Here is a 13,446-nt window from a genome sequence, read left to right on the forward strand (position 1 = left end):
CTTTATTTTATTTTATTTTATTTTATTTTACAATACCATTCAGTTCTACATATCAGCCATGGGTTCCCCTATTCTCCCCCCTCCCACACCCTCCCCTTACCCCGAGTCTACCCCCCATTCCCACCTCCTCCAGGGCAAATCCTCCCCCGAGGACTGCAATCAACCTGGTAGACTCAGTCCAGGCAGGTTCAGTCCCTTCCTCCCAGACTGAGCCAAGTGTCCCTGCATAAGCTCCAGGTTTCAAACAGCCAACTCATGCAATGAGCACAGGACTTGGTCCCACTGCCTAGTTGCCTCCCAAACTGATCAAGCCAATCAACTGTCTCACCTATTTAGAGGGCCTGATCCAGCTGGGGGCCCCTAAGCTTTTGGTTCATAGTTCATGTGTTTCCATTCATTTGGCTATTTTTTTCAACAATTGAGTAAAACCGAAATTTATTATAAGCCACAGTCGTCCTAAGGACCTCCATAATATATATATAGCCTCTATGGTTCTATGGGCTGTGGTCTGATTGTTCTTTATTTTATATCTAGAATCCACTTATGGGTGACCACAGCAAATCTTAATAAAGAAAGCATTTAACTGGAGTGGCTTACAGGTTCAGAGGTTTAGTCCATTATCATCATGGTGGGAAGCATGGCAGCATGCAGGCAGACATGGTGCTGGAGAAGGAGCTGAGAGTTCTACATCCTGAACCACAGGCAGTAGGAAGAGAGAATCACATGGGGCCTGACTTGAGCATTTGAGACCTCCAAGCCCATCCCCAATGACATACTTCCTCCAACACCACCACACCTACTCCAGCAAGGCCACACCTCCTCCAACAAGACCACACCTCCTCCAACAAGACCACACCTCCTCCAACAAGACCACACCTACTCCAGCAAGGCCACACCTCCTAGTAGTGCCATTCCCTTTGGGAGCCATTTTTATTCAAACCACCACAGTTGTGGAGCCCTATCTCCAGCTCCTTCTTACAGACTTAAAAAGTCATTTTTCTTTGCTTCTAGGGAACTTTGGGAAAGAGTGAAGTTAGCTCATGCTTACTTCACCATTTAAAGAGTTAAAATAATGTTTTAAAGATTAAAATATTGTCTTGTAATACTGAGAGTCCACAAGTGAGAAGTCCTTCATTATGTTGCATTTACCAAAATACTATAAAAGGGGGAAAATAAGCATCTGGGAGGAGAAATATACAAGATACAAATATACTAGGTAATTTAAAATGTAAAGGCAGATTAAGTAGATTAAAAGATTAAGCCAGGTGTGGTGGGGCCTATCTTTAAGCTCAGCATTTGAGAGGCAGAGGCACACAAATCTTTATGAGTTCAAGGCCAGCTTTGTCTAGATAGTGAGTTCCAGGATAGTCAGGACTACATAATGAGAAACCAAAACAAAACAAATAAATTGAGGTAAAATTAATAACTTTGAACATATAGCAACTCTTTTTTCTGTAAACAGACACTGTAGTTTTCTATAAAGTAACCTGAGGAACATTTAAAAAATTTGTTGTGTTTCCAGTGCACAGTGTGAGAATTGGGTGTCATTTAAAAACCATACCATTAAGATCAGCTAACAATTCAGTGTGAAATTGTAGCGGGGATTGGGCCAGTTCTGGTTGAAATCTAGGGACTGAGACAGGACTTTACAAGGGTCTCACTCAAAAGAACCTTTTCCAGGGTACAGTTTCAGAGCACCATATAAAGACGGAAAACAGTTTGAGATGTAACTTTTCCACTTTGGAACATAAAATAATGAGCTTACATTGTCACCTTCTGCTCAGAACACATGGCTGTAGGAGGAATTTTGATTATATAGAAGTATGTTCAGTCAGCTAATTCTCCTGACTTAGCAGAATTAAGTCTCCATGTGCTGCTGAAAGAGAGTGGCATTTCAGAGGGAGAGGGAGAGTCTGTTCTAGGACTGTTTCAAATGTGGGGGGCAGATAAGGATACAGTGCAGTGAGGGAAGGGATGTGGAAGGGACTAGACTAGAAAAGCAGGGTTGGGTGTGGGAAAGGGAGTGAGTGGATCTCTCTCTCTCTCTCTCTCTCTCTCTCTCTCTCTCTCTCTCTCTCTCTCTCTCTCTCTCTCTCATAATGGTCTCATTATTGTAGACCTTACTGTCTGGCCTAGAATTCCCCAAAACTATCTGCCTCTGCCATCTGAGTGCTGGGACTAAAGGCATGTGCCACCACCCTCAGCCCCTCAGTGAATACCTTTAATTTTGATTTGGAACCTGGGGGCCACATTCTTTCAGAAAGCAAAGGGTAACATTGGCATTGCTTTACACCACTGTTGAAGTGTGCCATCCTTAGCTTCTCCTTCTGTCTTTCCGGATTTCCATGTGGGTGGTCTCAGGTCAGGGTGTGGAAGGTCATATGAAGTGAGTATAGATAAGCTGGTTTATGGGATTCTGAGAATGGTGCCTTCTCTGCCGTTCTGGGTGGCTTTTGAAAGAAGTATTAAAACACAGAACCAAGGGCTTTTAATACAAAAATTAAGCACTCTTCCTTCCTTCCTTCCTTCCTTCCTTCCTTCCTTCCTTCCTTCCTTCCTTCCTTCCTTCCTTCCTTCCTTCCTCCCTCCCTTGTTTCCTTCCTTCCTTCCTTCCTTCCTTCCTTCCTTCCTTCCTTCCTTCCTTCCTTCCTCCCTCCCTTCCTTCCTTCCTCCCTTCCTCCTTCCCTTCCTTCTTTTTCCTTTCCTTCCTTTATTCTTTCCTTCCTTCCTTTTCTTCTTCTTCTTCTTCTTCTTCTTCTTCTTCTTCTTCTTCTTCTTCTTCTTCTTCTTCTTCTTCTTCTTCTTCTTCTTCTTCTTCTAATTCTTCTTCTTCTCTTCCTCCTCCTCCTCCTCCTCCTCCTCCTCCTCCTCCTCCTCCTCCTCCTCCTCCTCCTCCTCCTCCTCCTCCTTCTTCTTGGCTGGAACTTATGTAGCTCAGGCTGGCCTCACACCCAAGTCAATCTTCCTATCTTGGTCACCTAAGTGCTGATTAAGGCTTGGCCCATTTTTTCCATTGAAAGTTGATGGTCTTACATGCTTATAACTTGTTTGGGAACACCTGGTTAGCATAGTTCTTCCTATGGGATTCAAAACACATGTGACACCAGAGGAAAAATACAGAATTCAGTGTGTATGTGTGTGTGTGTGTGTGTGTGTGTGTGTGTGTGTGTGTGTGGCTTTCAAAGTAGAAACACAGTGCAGGCGGCCCTAAGGAAAAGATGTGGTAGACGTGATTGCCTAGCCTGTTTAACTAATTACAGTATGGGAAATGTACATTTCCAGTGCACTGCATGCATGGTGGTGGTGGTTATAGGCTTGTATCAGTGTGTGAGGTGATAGCTACCTTAGTGATGAGTGTGTAAGTATGGTCCATGATATTCACGCAATCGTGACAAAGTCACCTGATAGTGCATTCTTAGTATGTATCCCTGCTGAGTGACTCCTAACTGTGTAACTCAAGATAAGCAACAGTGAGGAAATCGTCAGTTTATATAAGCAGATGTTAATATCAGTGTGGAAAGAGTTTACAAAAAATTGGTTGATAGACGCTGAATTCTATTGGAGACTGCAGCTAAGTTATGGAAGAAAGTATATATGAAATACTGTTCAGTAGCAAAACAACATTGATGGTGACATCATGGTTGCCCTTTGACTTAGGAAATATTTCCAAAAAAATGGTAAATCTAAACATTGGGAGGTCAGTATAGAAATTCAGATGAAGGGAATGGATATAGAGGGATTAAATTATTTACCTGAAATCACGTGACTGCTTTTGGGACTTGAACTCAGTTTTGTGGTGCCATGAAACTGTCTCACGTCACAACCATGTACTGTGTGCAGTTATATCAATTGTGTTATGTATCTGTTTATGATAGCAACAACAAATACTCCTTTTGGATTGTGGTTTACCATTTTATTGAATGGATGTATTTTATTTAGCATACCCTCTGTTTTGCCAGTTTTTTTTTCTTCTGGCTGTTATAGTACTGCATACTACAGTGCACTTTTTTGTGCATGTCTTTGCATACATGTAAAATGCTCTTCTGGTGGTGAATTACTAGACAGTTAATGGTTGTATAATAGGCTCTACACATTGAACATTTTGATAGATAAGCTGAAGCTGCCCTTTACAATTGTTCTTCAACTCCCCATGCCACCAGTGCGGAACCTACCCTCGACTTCAATATTAGCCACATTTGAATGGTTTGTAATCCATTTTTTACAGATGGATTTAGTGACATTTGATCTTTCTTTAAAAATACTGAGTCTTCCTATGTCAGGATGCCTCAGTGTGTCTGCTTGTGTGTATGGAGAGGTCTTCACACATGTAGTTCAGGATTAAGGCTGGTGCTCTGTGGTTAAAGAATTCTGAATGAGATCTTTTCATTCAGCAAGTGCCCCTGTTAGTTTTTGTCTGTTTAGTAGCTACCATCTTACCGGATTCCTTATTGCTTTTTGTTGCTTAACTTTCCTCAGGCATTCTATAATTATAGTACATAATATGATAACATTCTGAAATATAATTATAGGATATATTATATAATAATCACTCACAAATTATCTTTGTAGGGCTTGGAGGGATACCTCAGAGCTTCAGAGCACTCTCCTAGAGGACTTAGGTTTGGTTTCCAGCACCTACATGGCTGCTCACAACCCTCTGTAACTCCAGTTCCATGGGATTCGATGCCCTCCTCTGATGTCTGCAAGCATGTCTATACATGCGGGCAAAACACTTGTATACATTTAAAGCCGGGCGTGGTGGCGCACGCCTTTAATCCCAGCACTCGGGAGGCAGAGGCAGGCGGATCTTTGTGAGTTCGAGGCCAGCCTGGGCTACCAAGTGAGCTCCAGGAAAGGCGCAAAGCTACACAGAGAAACCCTGTCTCGAAAAAACCAAAAAAAAAAAAAAAAAAAAAAAAAAAAAAAAAAAAAAAAAACACTTGTATACATTTAATAAACACATAAACATAAAAATAAATCTAAAAAATTATTTTTGTTTCCTCTTCCCCAACATTTATTTGCTAGAATTTTTTTTGGTTTTTCATGTGATTTGTAGTATCTAATTTTCCCCAGACAAGGTTAAACCAGAGAAGCAGCTATAGTTTCCTTAGCTGATTCTTGATTTCAATAGAGAAGTATTTAGACTTCATGGTCATAGTTTGAGAGGTCCCTAGCCCTTGTTACCTTGCAAGGAGTCAATGTTTCTGTCATGAGTGTATATGTTCTTTTCATTGCTAGTTGGGTTTGGTTTGTTTTTCTACTTGTAAATTGTGTAATATTTTAAATAGAAATGCATTTTCTTCCTGGAATGCATAAGCAGAGTGCTCTTATTGTTGTACCTGGGTCCTTTCATCTGGACCTTTCATCTGGTCATTATTAAACCTGAACATATAGATGTGTTTTGTTTCATGATTGTGGTGAGTAGTGAGTTACTTCATTAGAATGTGACCGTGAGGTCGGGAGCTTGCATTGTATAATGGAAAGGTGATTGTATGTGATGTAGGTTATAGGTCTGGGAATTAGTTCTAGGCTGGCTGACAGTTAGAACCCATGGGAGCAAAGGAAATAAGATGTTAAAGTGCAGGTGCCAGGTTCTTTCTGGAGGTCTTGCTCTGGGCCTGGGAACGTGTATGGTAGGTTTTTGTCATGGGTGGCTGATGCTTTCCAGGTGCCTGCTCAGATGATCTTAAACTTGCTTATGAGATTCAATCTGAAGTCATGGTTTTAATAGACATTTTAAGGACCATTCTGAAGATCTTTGGGTTGTTTCCCCTCTCCCCCTCAGTGTTCTAGGTGACTCAACAGTGTGGGCTACATGGATTCTAGTCAGTAAACTGATACCCATGGGAAACTTGGTTTGTGAATGGGAACTTGAACACTTTACAGATTTAAGGATTGGGTTTTTCTTGTTGACTGGAGGGGACAGGTTCTGGGAAGTATTTGGAAATAGGCACCTTATGGGTTACTTTTACAGTTATAATTCATTGATTCTCAGAGAAGTTTGGTGGGAGTCCATATTGATAGAGAATTTACTAAAATTTTGAATTTGAAAATTTGTGTTAGATATTCCTTACATCATGATTATTTGAAGTAACAAAAGTCAAAGGTATTTGATACTTTATAGAGAACAGTACAGGGAATCTGACAGACGTTTAATTACCGTGATGTGATTATAGTCTTTGTCTTTGCCAGTGAGTGCCTCCCCTCCCCCTCATGGCTCTAGTACCCCATGGAGGGTAGGACAGAGTCCCCCAATTCAGTGTGTAAAAATGTAATGTATCTTTATGGTGGTTCGCCTCAGGTGTGAAAATCACTGCATAGTGCTTACGGTGCCCTCACCACACTGTGGGGACAGGTGCTAAGGGTGTGTGTGGGCTCCGGTTGTTACTCCGGATGTTCTGAGTGCGCTGACAGTTTTGGCTGGAGTCTGGAGCAGTAGGTCCTCAGAGTTCCCGTCCATTTCTCTTGTCCGATGTCTTGCTGCAGTGGGCATTGGTTAGGGTGCAGGGAAGAGCGCTGTGGCCTGAAGATGGGATGGAGCTGATGAAGGCCATCTGGTATCTACCAGAGTCACCATTAAGGGCAGTGTCATCCTCAAGTCGGACTGACTCTGCTACTAAGAGTGGTCATTGTGGTTTAGGGCAAAGTACATTTAAAAAAATGAAACATGAAAAAAGAATATTTTTGCTGAAGCATCTCAAATCAAGTAGACAAAGTACATTAAAAACATAAAATAATTAGTACTTTTTCTTTTTTATAAAACATAGTTTTTTTTTTTTGTTTTTTGTTTTTTTGTTTTGTTTTGTTTTGTTTTGTGCTGAGGGTCTCACATAGCCCAGGCTGGTCCTATACTTGCTGTGATGCAGAAGCTGAGGATGACCTTGAGCTCTCAGTCTTTCTGCCTCTGCCTTCCAAGTGGTAGGATTGTAAGTGTGTGCTACCATACCTGACTACCTTTCAAATTTTCAACTAAAGATATATTTCAAACATCTAGGAAAAAATGATAGTAAAAGAATAAGTAAAACTTAAAAGCACAACATTGTATCATTTTTATGTATGTTATCTCCATTGTATAATTGCTTCAACAATACTGAAGGGGTAGTGATATCAACATACAAAGAGGTAACATTGTATCACTTTTATATATGTTATCTCCATTGTATTATTGTACCAATTATACTGAAGGGGTAGGGAAATCAACATACAAAGAGGTGAAGTAGTTTCCTCAGATTTGGCAAATAGCAAGGTAGGATTTGAATCCAGGACATCCAGTGCCAAAGGATATGGTCTTATTTTGTTGTTGTTGTTTGTTTGTTTGTTTTTAAGATGGGGTCTCACTATGTAGCTCTGGTTGTCCTAGAACTAACTCTGTAGGTAGACCAGGCTGGCCTAGAACTCACAGAGATGCACCTGCCTCTGCCTCCCAAGTGCTGAGATTAAAGGCCTGTGCCATTATGAAAGAGCATAATAAATCACAACAACAAAAACACTTGATTAAAAAAATGGCAAACACGAATGATACTTAGCATCTAATATTAATAAATGCTTGCGTATTGCCATAGTTTGAACACATTACATGTGGTAGATCTTTTCTCATCTGCACAGTACTTTGTATCAGAGTCTGATATTTTTTTTTCTTCTGGTTTCATCACTTTTTGTTCTCATGGCCTTAATCATCTCCTTGTTAAACATCAGTCTTGCTCCCAGTAGCTCAGCATCTGGCAAGAGTATAATCAGCAGGTACTTAGGAAATTCTGCTACGCGCCCAGATACTGTTCCAGGGAGCAGAGATCCGTAAATGCCAGGAACTCACAAGCTAGCAGTGGGAAAGAATGGATTTATTTAAATGACTTAAGTGCAAGGGTAGAGTTTTGGGGGGTAGGTGGCTAATGAATGGCATGGCTTGTTAAAAAACATGTAATTCAGCTTCATGATTTAGTGATTTCCGGCCTGCTTATTGGTTCTGGAAACTTTTTAGCCTTGGGCCAGTAACTCAGTTCTTTGGAGCATCTCCAGAATGATGGTCATGTTAGGATGAGCTGGCTGTTTTTGTTTGTCTGTGAGTCTGTCACTATGTAGCTGGCCTTGAATTGGCTGTTTTCCTGCCTCAGCCTCCCTAGTGCTGGGATTATAAGCTGTGATACTGTGCTGTGCTGGTCTTGGATTCTCAAATTCAATATGTGTTGGCTTCATTCTCCGAAGCCTTCAGGCTCTCGGTTGGTCTAGAAACGTCCTCTCCTGTGGGTCTGTGATCCCTGACATGGGAGACTGTGGATCCACTTGATTATTAATTTCTGTTCCCAGCTCTAAATTGTGTGGAATGGTAGGGGCTTCAGATGGGTCTTATTTTGTAAGGCCTAGGAGTCTCAGAGTCTGGCCTTGTCCTCTGCGGTGGTATGAAGAACTCACATCCCATGGAAGGTGGACAATAGGTGTGATGTGAGGGCAGCAAGCTTGCTGGTGTCGCTCACTGTGCTTTCAAAAAATACCAAAGCCAGCAGATGGTAGAGTATATTTTAAAAAATAATTAAATTATAAGAATTGAGAAATATCAAATGGAAGCATTTAATATCAAACATCTTGAAATAATTTGTAAATGAGAACAAATCCACTGTTCCTTTCTAGTCCTGGGAAGTGCTTTAGCCCTGTAAGCAAAGGCTGGCTGCGCTGACTGCTGTGATCAGCCCCGCAGAGGGAGCGGGACGCTGGTCCTCAGCTCCCCAGACTGCATTTCCCTGTACCCTTCCAGCAGATGGTCTGAGTGATGTGTCACCCTCCCCCCTTTTATATTTAGGAGATTATCGAATGCTTTTGGAACAGAAAGTAGTATTTTGGCATTTGTTTTCGTAAAGACTTTTGGAATCTACCAGAGTATCTTGACAGAAAGTGGGCTTCTTTTGAAGCGTGACGGTAGAGAGATGCTCCCGTCGATGATCCCCAGGAGATGGCAGGAGCTGCGTCTAGACATATGCTGCGGCATTTCAAGAAAATTATATAATCAATCTCTAACGCTCCAAAACTTGAGGAAGTTAGGAAGTAAGTCCTTTCTACAGAGCCTGCACTGGAGTTAGCCGCATGCATGGTTAGACTTGCGTTCCTCTTCTGCCTTTCGCTAGCTCTGTAGTCGGGGCAGCTTAGCTTTTCAGTGTCCCGGTTTTCCTATCTGCAAAACCGGGATAATCGTGTTTTCTTTGTGTTCTGTGAAGGCGAGAAGAGTATGAGAGCACGGTGAGAGCCGGGAGGGCCAGAGAGACAGACACGAGCATCAGTCCCGTTTCTGTCCCGACACAAACACGCTGATACGTCAGCTTCGACCCTACTTTGAAATGATCCCCAGTGAGCACAGTTTGTTTTTCTCTGTATATTTTTTTATTTCAAGGGAGTATTCTAGGCTCGGTGTTTCAGGGCTTGGTGTGCTGATAATGAAAGACATGAGTGGGATGCGGTTGGGAGCCTTGCCATCTAAACCTGTGTTGATGACTTTGTGCTTTTAGGTATACCAAGCTTGGCTACGCAGGGAACACTGAGCCACAGTTCATTATTCCGTCATGTAAGTAACGCTCTTCCTTGGGTTCTAAAGCCTTGTGTTTCTCGGCATCTTAAAGCATTCCAGTTCTGTGCATCAAGGTGTTCGGATGTTTTCAGACCATCACTCCAATTCCTGGGGAGGGCTGCCTATTTTGAAATTCGCTCCAGGAGGTGGCCCCAAACCAGAATCTCCTCAGCAGCACTCTTGTCCTGGATTCCGTTCTTTGTCATGGGCTTTCTAGCTTTACCTTGGGAAGCTGCCAGGGGCCTTTTGGTGTGTCGTAAGTGTCCCTGCTCCCTGGACCAGTCGCTCTGATTCTTCAGGACTGTTCTGTAATTGTAAGGATGCACAGTTTCGCTGGCTTAGCTGAGTGTCTGGTGCATGGCACCAGGCACTCTTGAAAGAATTTTTTTTTTTTTTTTTAGTGGAAATGAGAGGTCTACTGAAGTGTTCTGTTTTGTTTAACTTTTTATCAGCAAAGGGTGATGCACTTAGGTGTCAAACGTTGGGCTCATGCTGCCTGTTCCTTATTGCCCACAGAGTCTCTCCCAGGGCTGGTCTGGCTGTAGAGGCAGAATTCTCTGGTTTGAATCCCAGAGACAGTTTTGTCCAAGGGAAAGGCGAATGAACCCAGCACCAAGGGGAAACTTGACTTCCCATAATATGCCCACGCTGAGCTCCTAGGACCCAGCTTGGACATTAATGGAGGAGAGCTTGGTTAGAATGTATTCAGGTCAAGCAAGGCCAAATCCGTTCTGTGGTTAGTATGAGCCTCAGATCACTAGACAATGCACTCCAGATTCCTTTAGGGGGTTTCTAAGCCACAAACTCCAGTTCTGTACTTGCGGGATAGCGAACACAGCTCTGGCCTTCTTGGGGTGTGTAGATAACTCACATTGGCTCTTCCGTGTTACTGGTCTGCCGTGTCCTCATTTAAAATTCACAAAGTGGAGTGTTTGTCAGGAAAGGCTGCCCAGTAAACAGCAGACAAGGGGACTTACTCAACAGAACCGTAACTCAGTTCTGCAAGTCCAGAGTGCAAGTTCAAGGTGCTGCCATGCTTGGTGTCTGGTGAAGCGTCTTTTTCTGGGCTTACAGAGGGGCTGTCTTCTGTCCCAGTGTGTCTCATGTCGCCTTTCCTCTATGTGAGAATGCGTGTGTGAGAGAGCTGGTGTCCCTTTCTGTAAGGCCACCGCTCTGATTGCCTCATGACCTTTAAAATTCACTGATATTCATAGAAGTCCTGTCTCCAAACTCAGTTGTGCTGGAAGTTGGGGCTTCATTTTGTGGAGGCATGGTGAGGTCCATGACATCCGACAGCTGTGCGGGGATCCATCACTGTGCGTTTTACTAGGACGAATGATCAGTCCATGCTGAGTTGACAGATTGGACTTCCTGGTTTTTGAAAGCAGAGATTAGATTTTTTTTTTTTAACCTTGTTAAGTGCGTCAGCTAAAGAGAACTGACCACGTCCCCTTTGCTTTGCTCTGCTGCCATCTAAAACTCAGCACCAGCTGGCGGCACCACTTAGCCTGTCATCGTTCATACAGGGGATGGAAGGCTGTTCTTAGCAGGCTTCACTGTCCAGAGACAGGGGAGCTCTCAGACGGGGGCTGTCAGAACCTCAGCAGTGGCAGAAGCTGGAAGACAATGAATGCCAAAGGGGTAGCACCACTAAAAAAAGATTTGTCTCGTCTGTTTGAAATTTTACTCATTTATCTTTACGTGTACCGGTGTTGTGCCAGCATGTATCTGTGCATTGTGTGTGTGCAGTGCCTGCAGAGGCCAGAAGAGGGCATCGGATCCTCTGGGACTGGAGTTAAAGATTTGTTTGTTTGTTTGTTTGTTTTTCGAGACAGGGTTTCCCTGTGTAGCTTTGTGCCTTTCCTGGAACTCACTTGGTAGTCCAGGCTGGCCTTGAACTCACAAAGATCCACCTGAGATCCACCTGGCTCTGCCTCCCAAGTGCTGGGATTAAAGGCATGCGCCACCACCACCCAGCTCAGAGTTAAAGATTTTTAAGCCACAATGTGGGTGCTGGGAATTGAACTCAGGTTCTCTGGAAGAGGGGGCATGCTCTTAACTGCTGAGTCATCTCTATCCTCATTTTAGTTTGTAATTTATGTTGGTGTGTGTGTGTGTGTGTGTGTGTGTGTGTGTGTGTGTGTGTGTTCGTGAGTTGAGATGCCTGTAGAGTCCAGAAGAGGACATCAGGTCCCTTGGAGCTGGAGTTTCAGGCAGCCTGAGCCACCTGAGATGGGTGCTAGGAGACAAATTCATGTCCTCTGCAACAGTAGGATGCGCTCTTAACCACTGAGCCTTCTCTCCGGCCCCAAGAATGGTGATACCGTTGGCTGACCTTCTCAGGGAGAAGGGCAGGAAGCACAGTTGAAGATGTTGGGGCGGACGTGAGGGCGTTTACATAGGTACAGGGCTTCAGTTACCCAAGGAGGCCTGACCTCAGTGCTGAGAGTGGAACTGTTTTTCTGTATGTGGAGGTCTCATTTACAGGTTGAGTTCAAGGATGTGCATGCTGAACGGGCTTCAGGAGAGCTGGATGCAGAGCTAAGTCCTAGAGCTTGCCTGACATGCAACAGACCTGTGTCCCATAGTGCAGGAGAGAAAGAAGGAGGGGGGAAGGGAAGATGGACAGGAAGAGGGGCAGAGAGAGGGAGGGAGGGTGTGTGTTGAGGACTGGAGCAAGACTGTGATCCCCAGGGGCTCAAGGTCAGATTTGGGTGTGGAGAGGTGGAAGCTAGTGGAAGCGCCATGCAGCCTGGCAGGAGATGGGATTGAAGTCTGGAGAAAGCCTGCTTTGTCCTGGAGAACTGCATTTTGCACATCCCCTGGGTCCCGTGGGTTTCCCTCAGGGCCTGGGCACTGGGGCTGGACTGGCAGTCCCTCTGTCCAGGCTCCGCTTGTGTCTGGCTTGTTGAGGCCTCGCTGTTCAGAGGAGGTTTATTCTTTCTCATGTATGTTTGTTTTGAGGTTGGTGGAGACTATTGGAGGCCACTGAAAGGTTCAGTCTGAGGAGAGCGTGGTGACCACAGCAATAGAAAGAGGACAGAGGGACAGGGACTGGGGGGAGAAAGGGAGTTCCATTGCATGCGGGGAAAGTTGCCAGAAGGTGACTAGGGGAGAGGCTGAAAGCTCTGGATGAGAGCTTGACTGCAGAGCGAGTCCTGAAGTGCTGGTTGTTTTTTTTTTTTTTTAATTTTTTAAAAATTTTTATTTTATTTTATTTTACAATACTATTCAGTTCTACATAATAGCCACAGATTCCCTTGTTCTCCCCCTTCCTGCCCCCCTCCCCTTCCCCCCTGCCCACCCCTCATTCCCACCTCCTCCAGAGCAAGGCCTCCCCCGAGGACTGAGATCGACCTGTGAGGTGCTGGGTTTTTGTTGTTCTTTTTTGAGACAGGTCTTACTATGTAGCCCTGGCTGGCATTGAACTCTCTATGTAGACCTGGCTGGCCTCACACAGATCTACTTGTCTCTGCCTCCCTGAGTGCTGAGATTAAATGTGTGCCACCACTCCTGGCCTTTAATTAAATATAGCTTTTTAAAAAATTTGGTTTGGGTAATACAATGCAAAAGAGAATGTGGTAAAGACCCTTGAACCCACTACTCACAGTAAGCACACTGACATTCCACTTTCATGTCAGAGTAAACACACACAGGCATGTGCTATGTAAGGAAGTGCCGGCCAGGACTGGCCTGCATGTGACAGAGGCCTTGGGAGATGTTTTACTTAGAGTAAATACACCTGCTATGAGGTCACCCGAAGTGAGGTTCTCCGATGACAGATGTCTGTAATTGACAGCTTTCAGGGCGAGTCTCAGCCCCTCCCTTTCTTTCTAGCCCTTTCCTTGCTCCCCTTCTTCTGGTGGACATTTTCTGTCTAGGTTTCTAGTCTT

The 13,446-nt window shown here is 44.0% G+C and overlaps 1 protein-coding gene across 4 annotated transcripts in view; it reads left to right on the forward strand.

Annotated features, from left to right (window-relative positions):
* The window catches only part of Actr3b (actin related protein 3B), a 96,653-nt gene that overhangs the window by 28,454 nt on the left and 54,753 nt on the right, over positions 1-13,446 (forward strand). For 2 of the 4 annotated variants that reach the window (XM_042273264.2, XM_076566704.1), the window contains exon 2: positions 9,495-9,550. The exons of the other annotated variants lie outside the window; for them this stretch is intronic. In XM_042273264.2, the coding sequence (XP_042129198.1) occupies positions 9,495-9,550 (56 nt within the window). The remainder of the gene's footprint in view (positions 1-9,494; positions 9,551-13,446) is intronic. 4 annotated transcript variants of the gene reach the window in all.

The sequence above is a fragment of the Peromyscus maniculatus genome, chromosome 3, assembly GCF_049852395.1.
Source record: "Peromyscus maniculatus bairdii isolate BWxNUB_F1_BW_parent chromosome 3, HU_Pman_BW_mat_3.1, whole genome shotgun sequence".
NCBI lineage: Eukaryota > Metazoa > Chordata > Mammalia > Rodentia > Cricetidae > Peromyscus > Peromyscus maniculatus.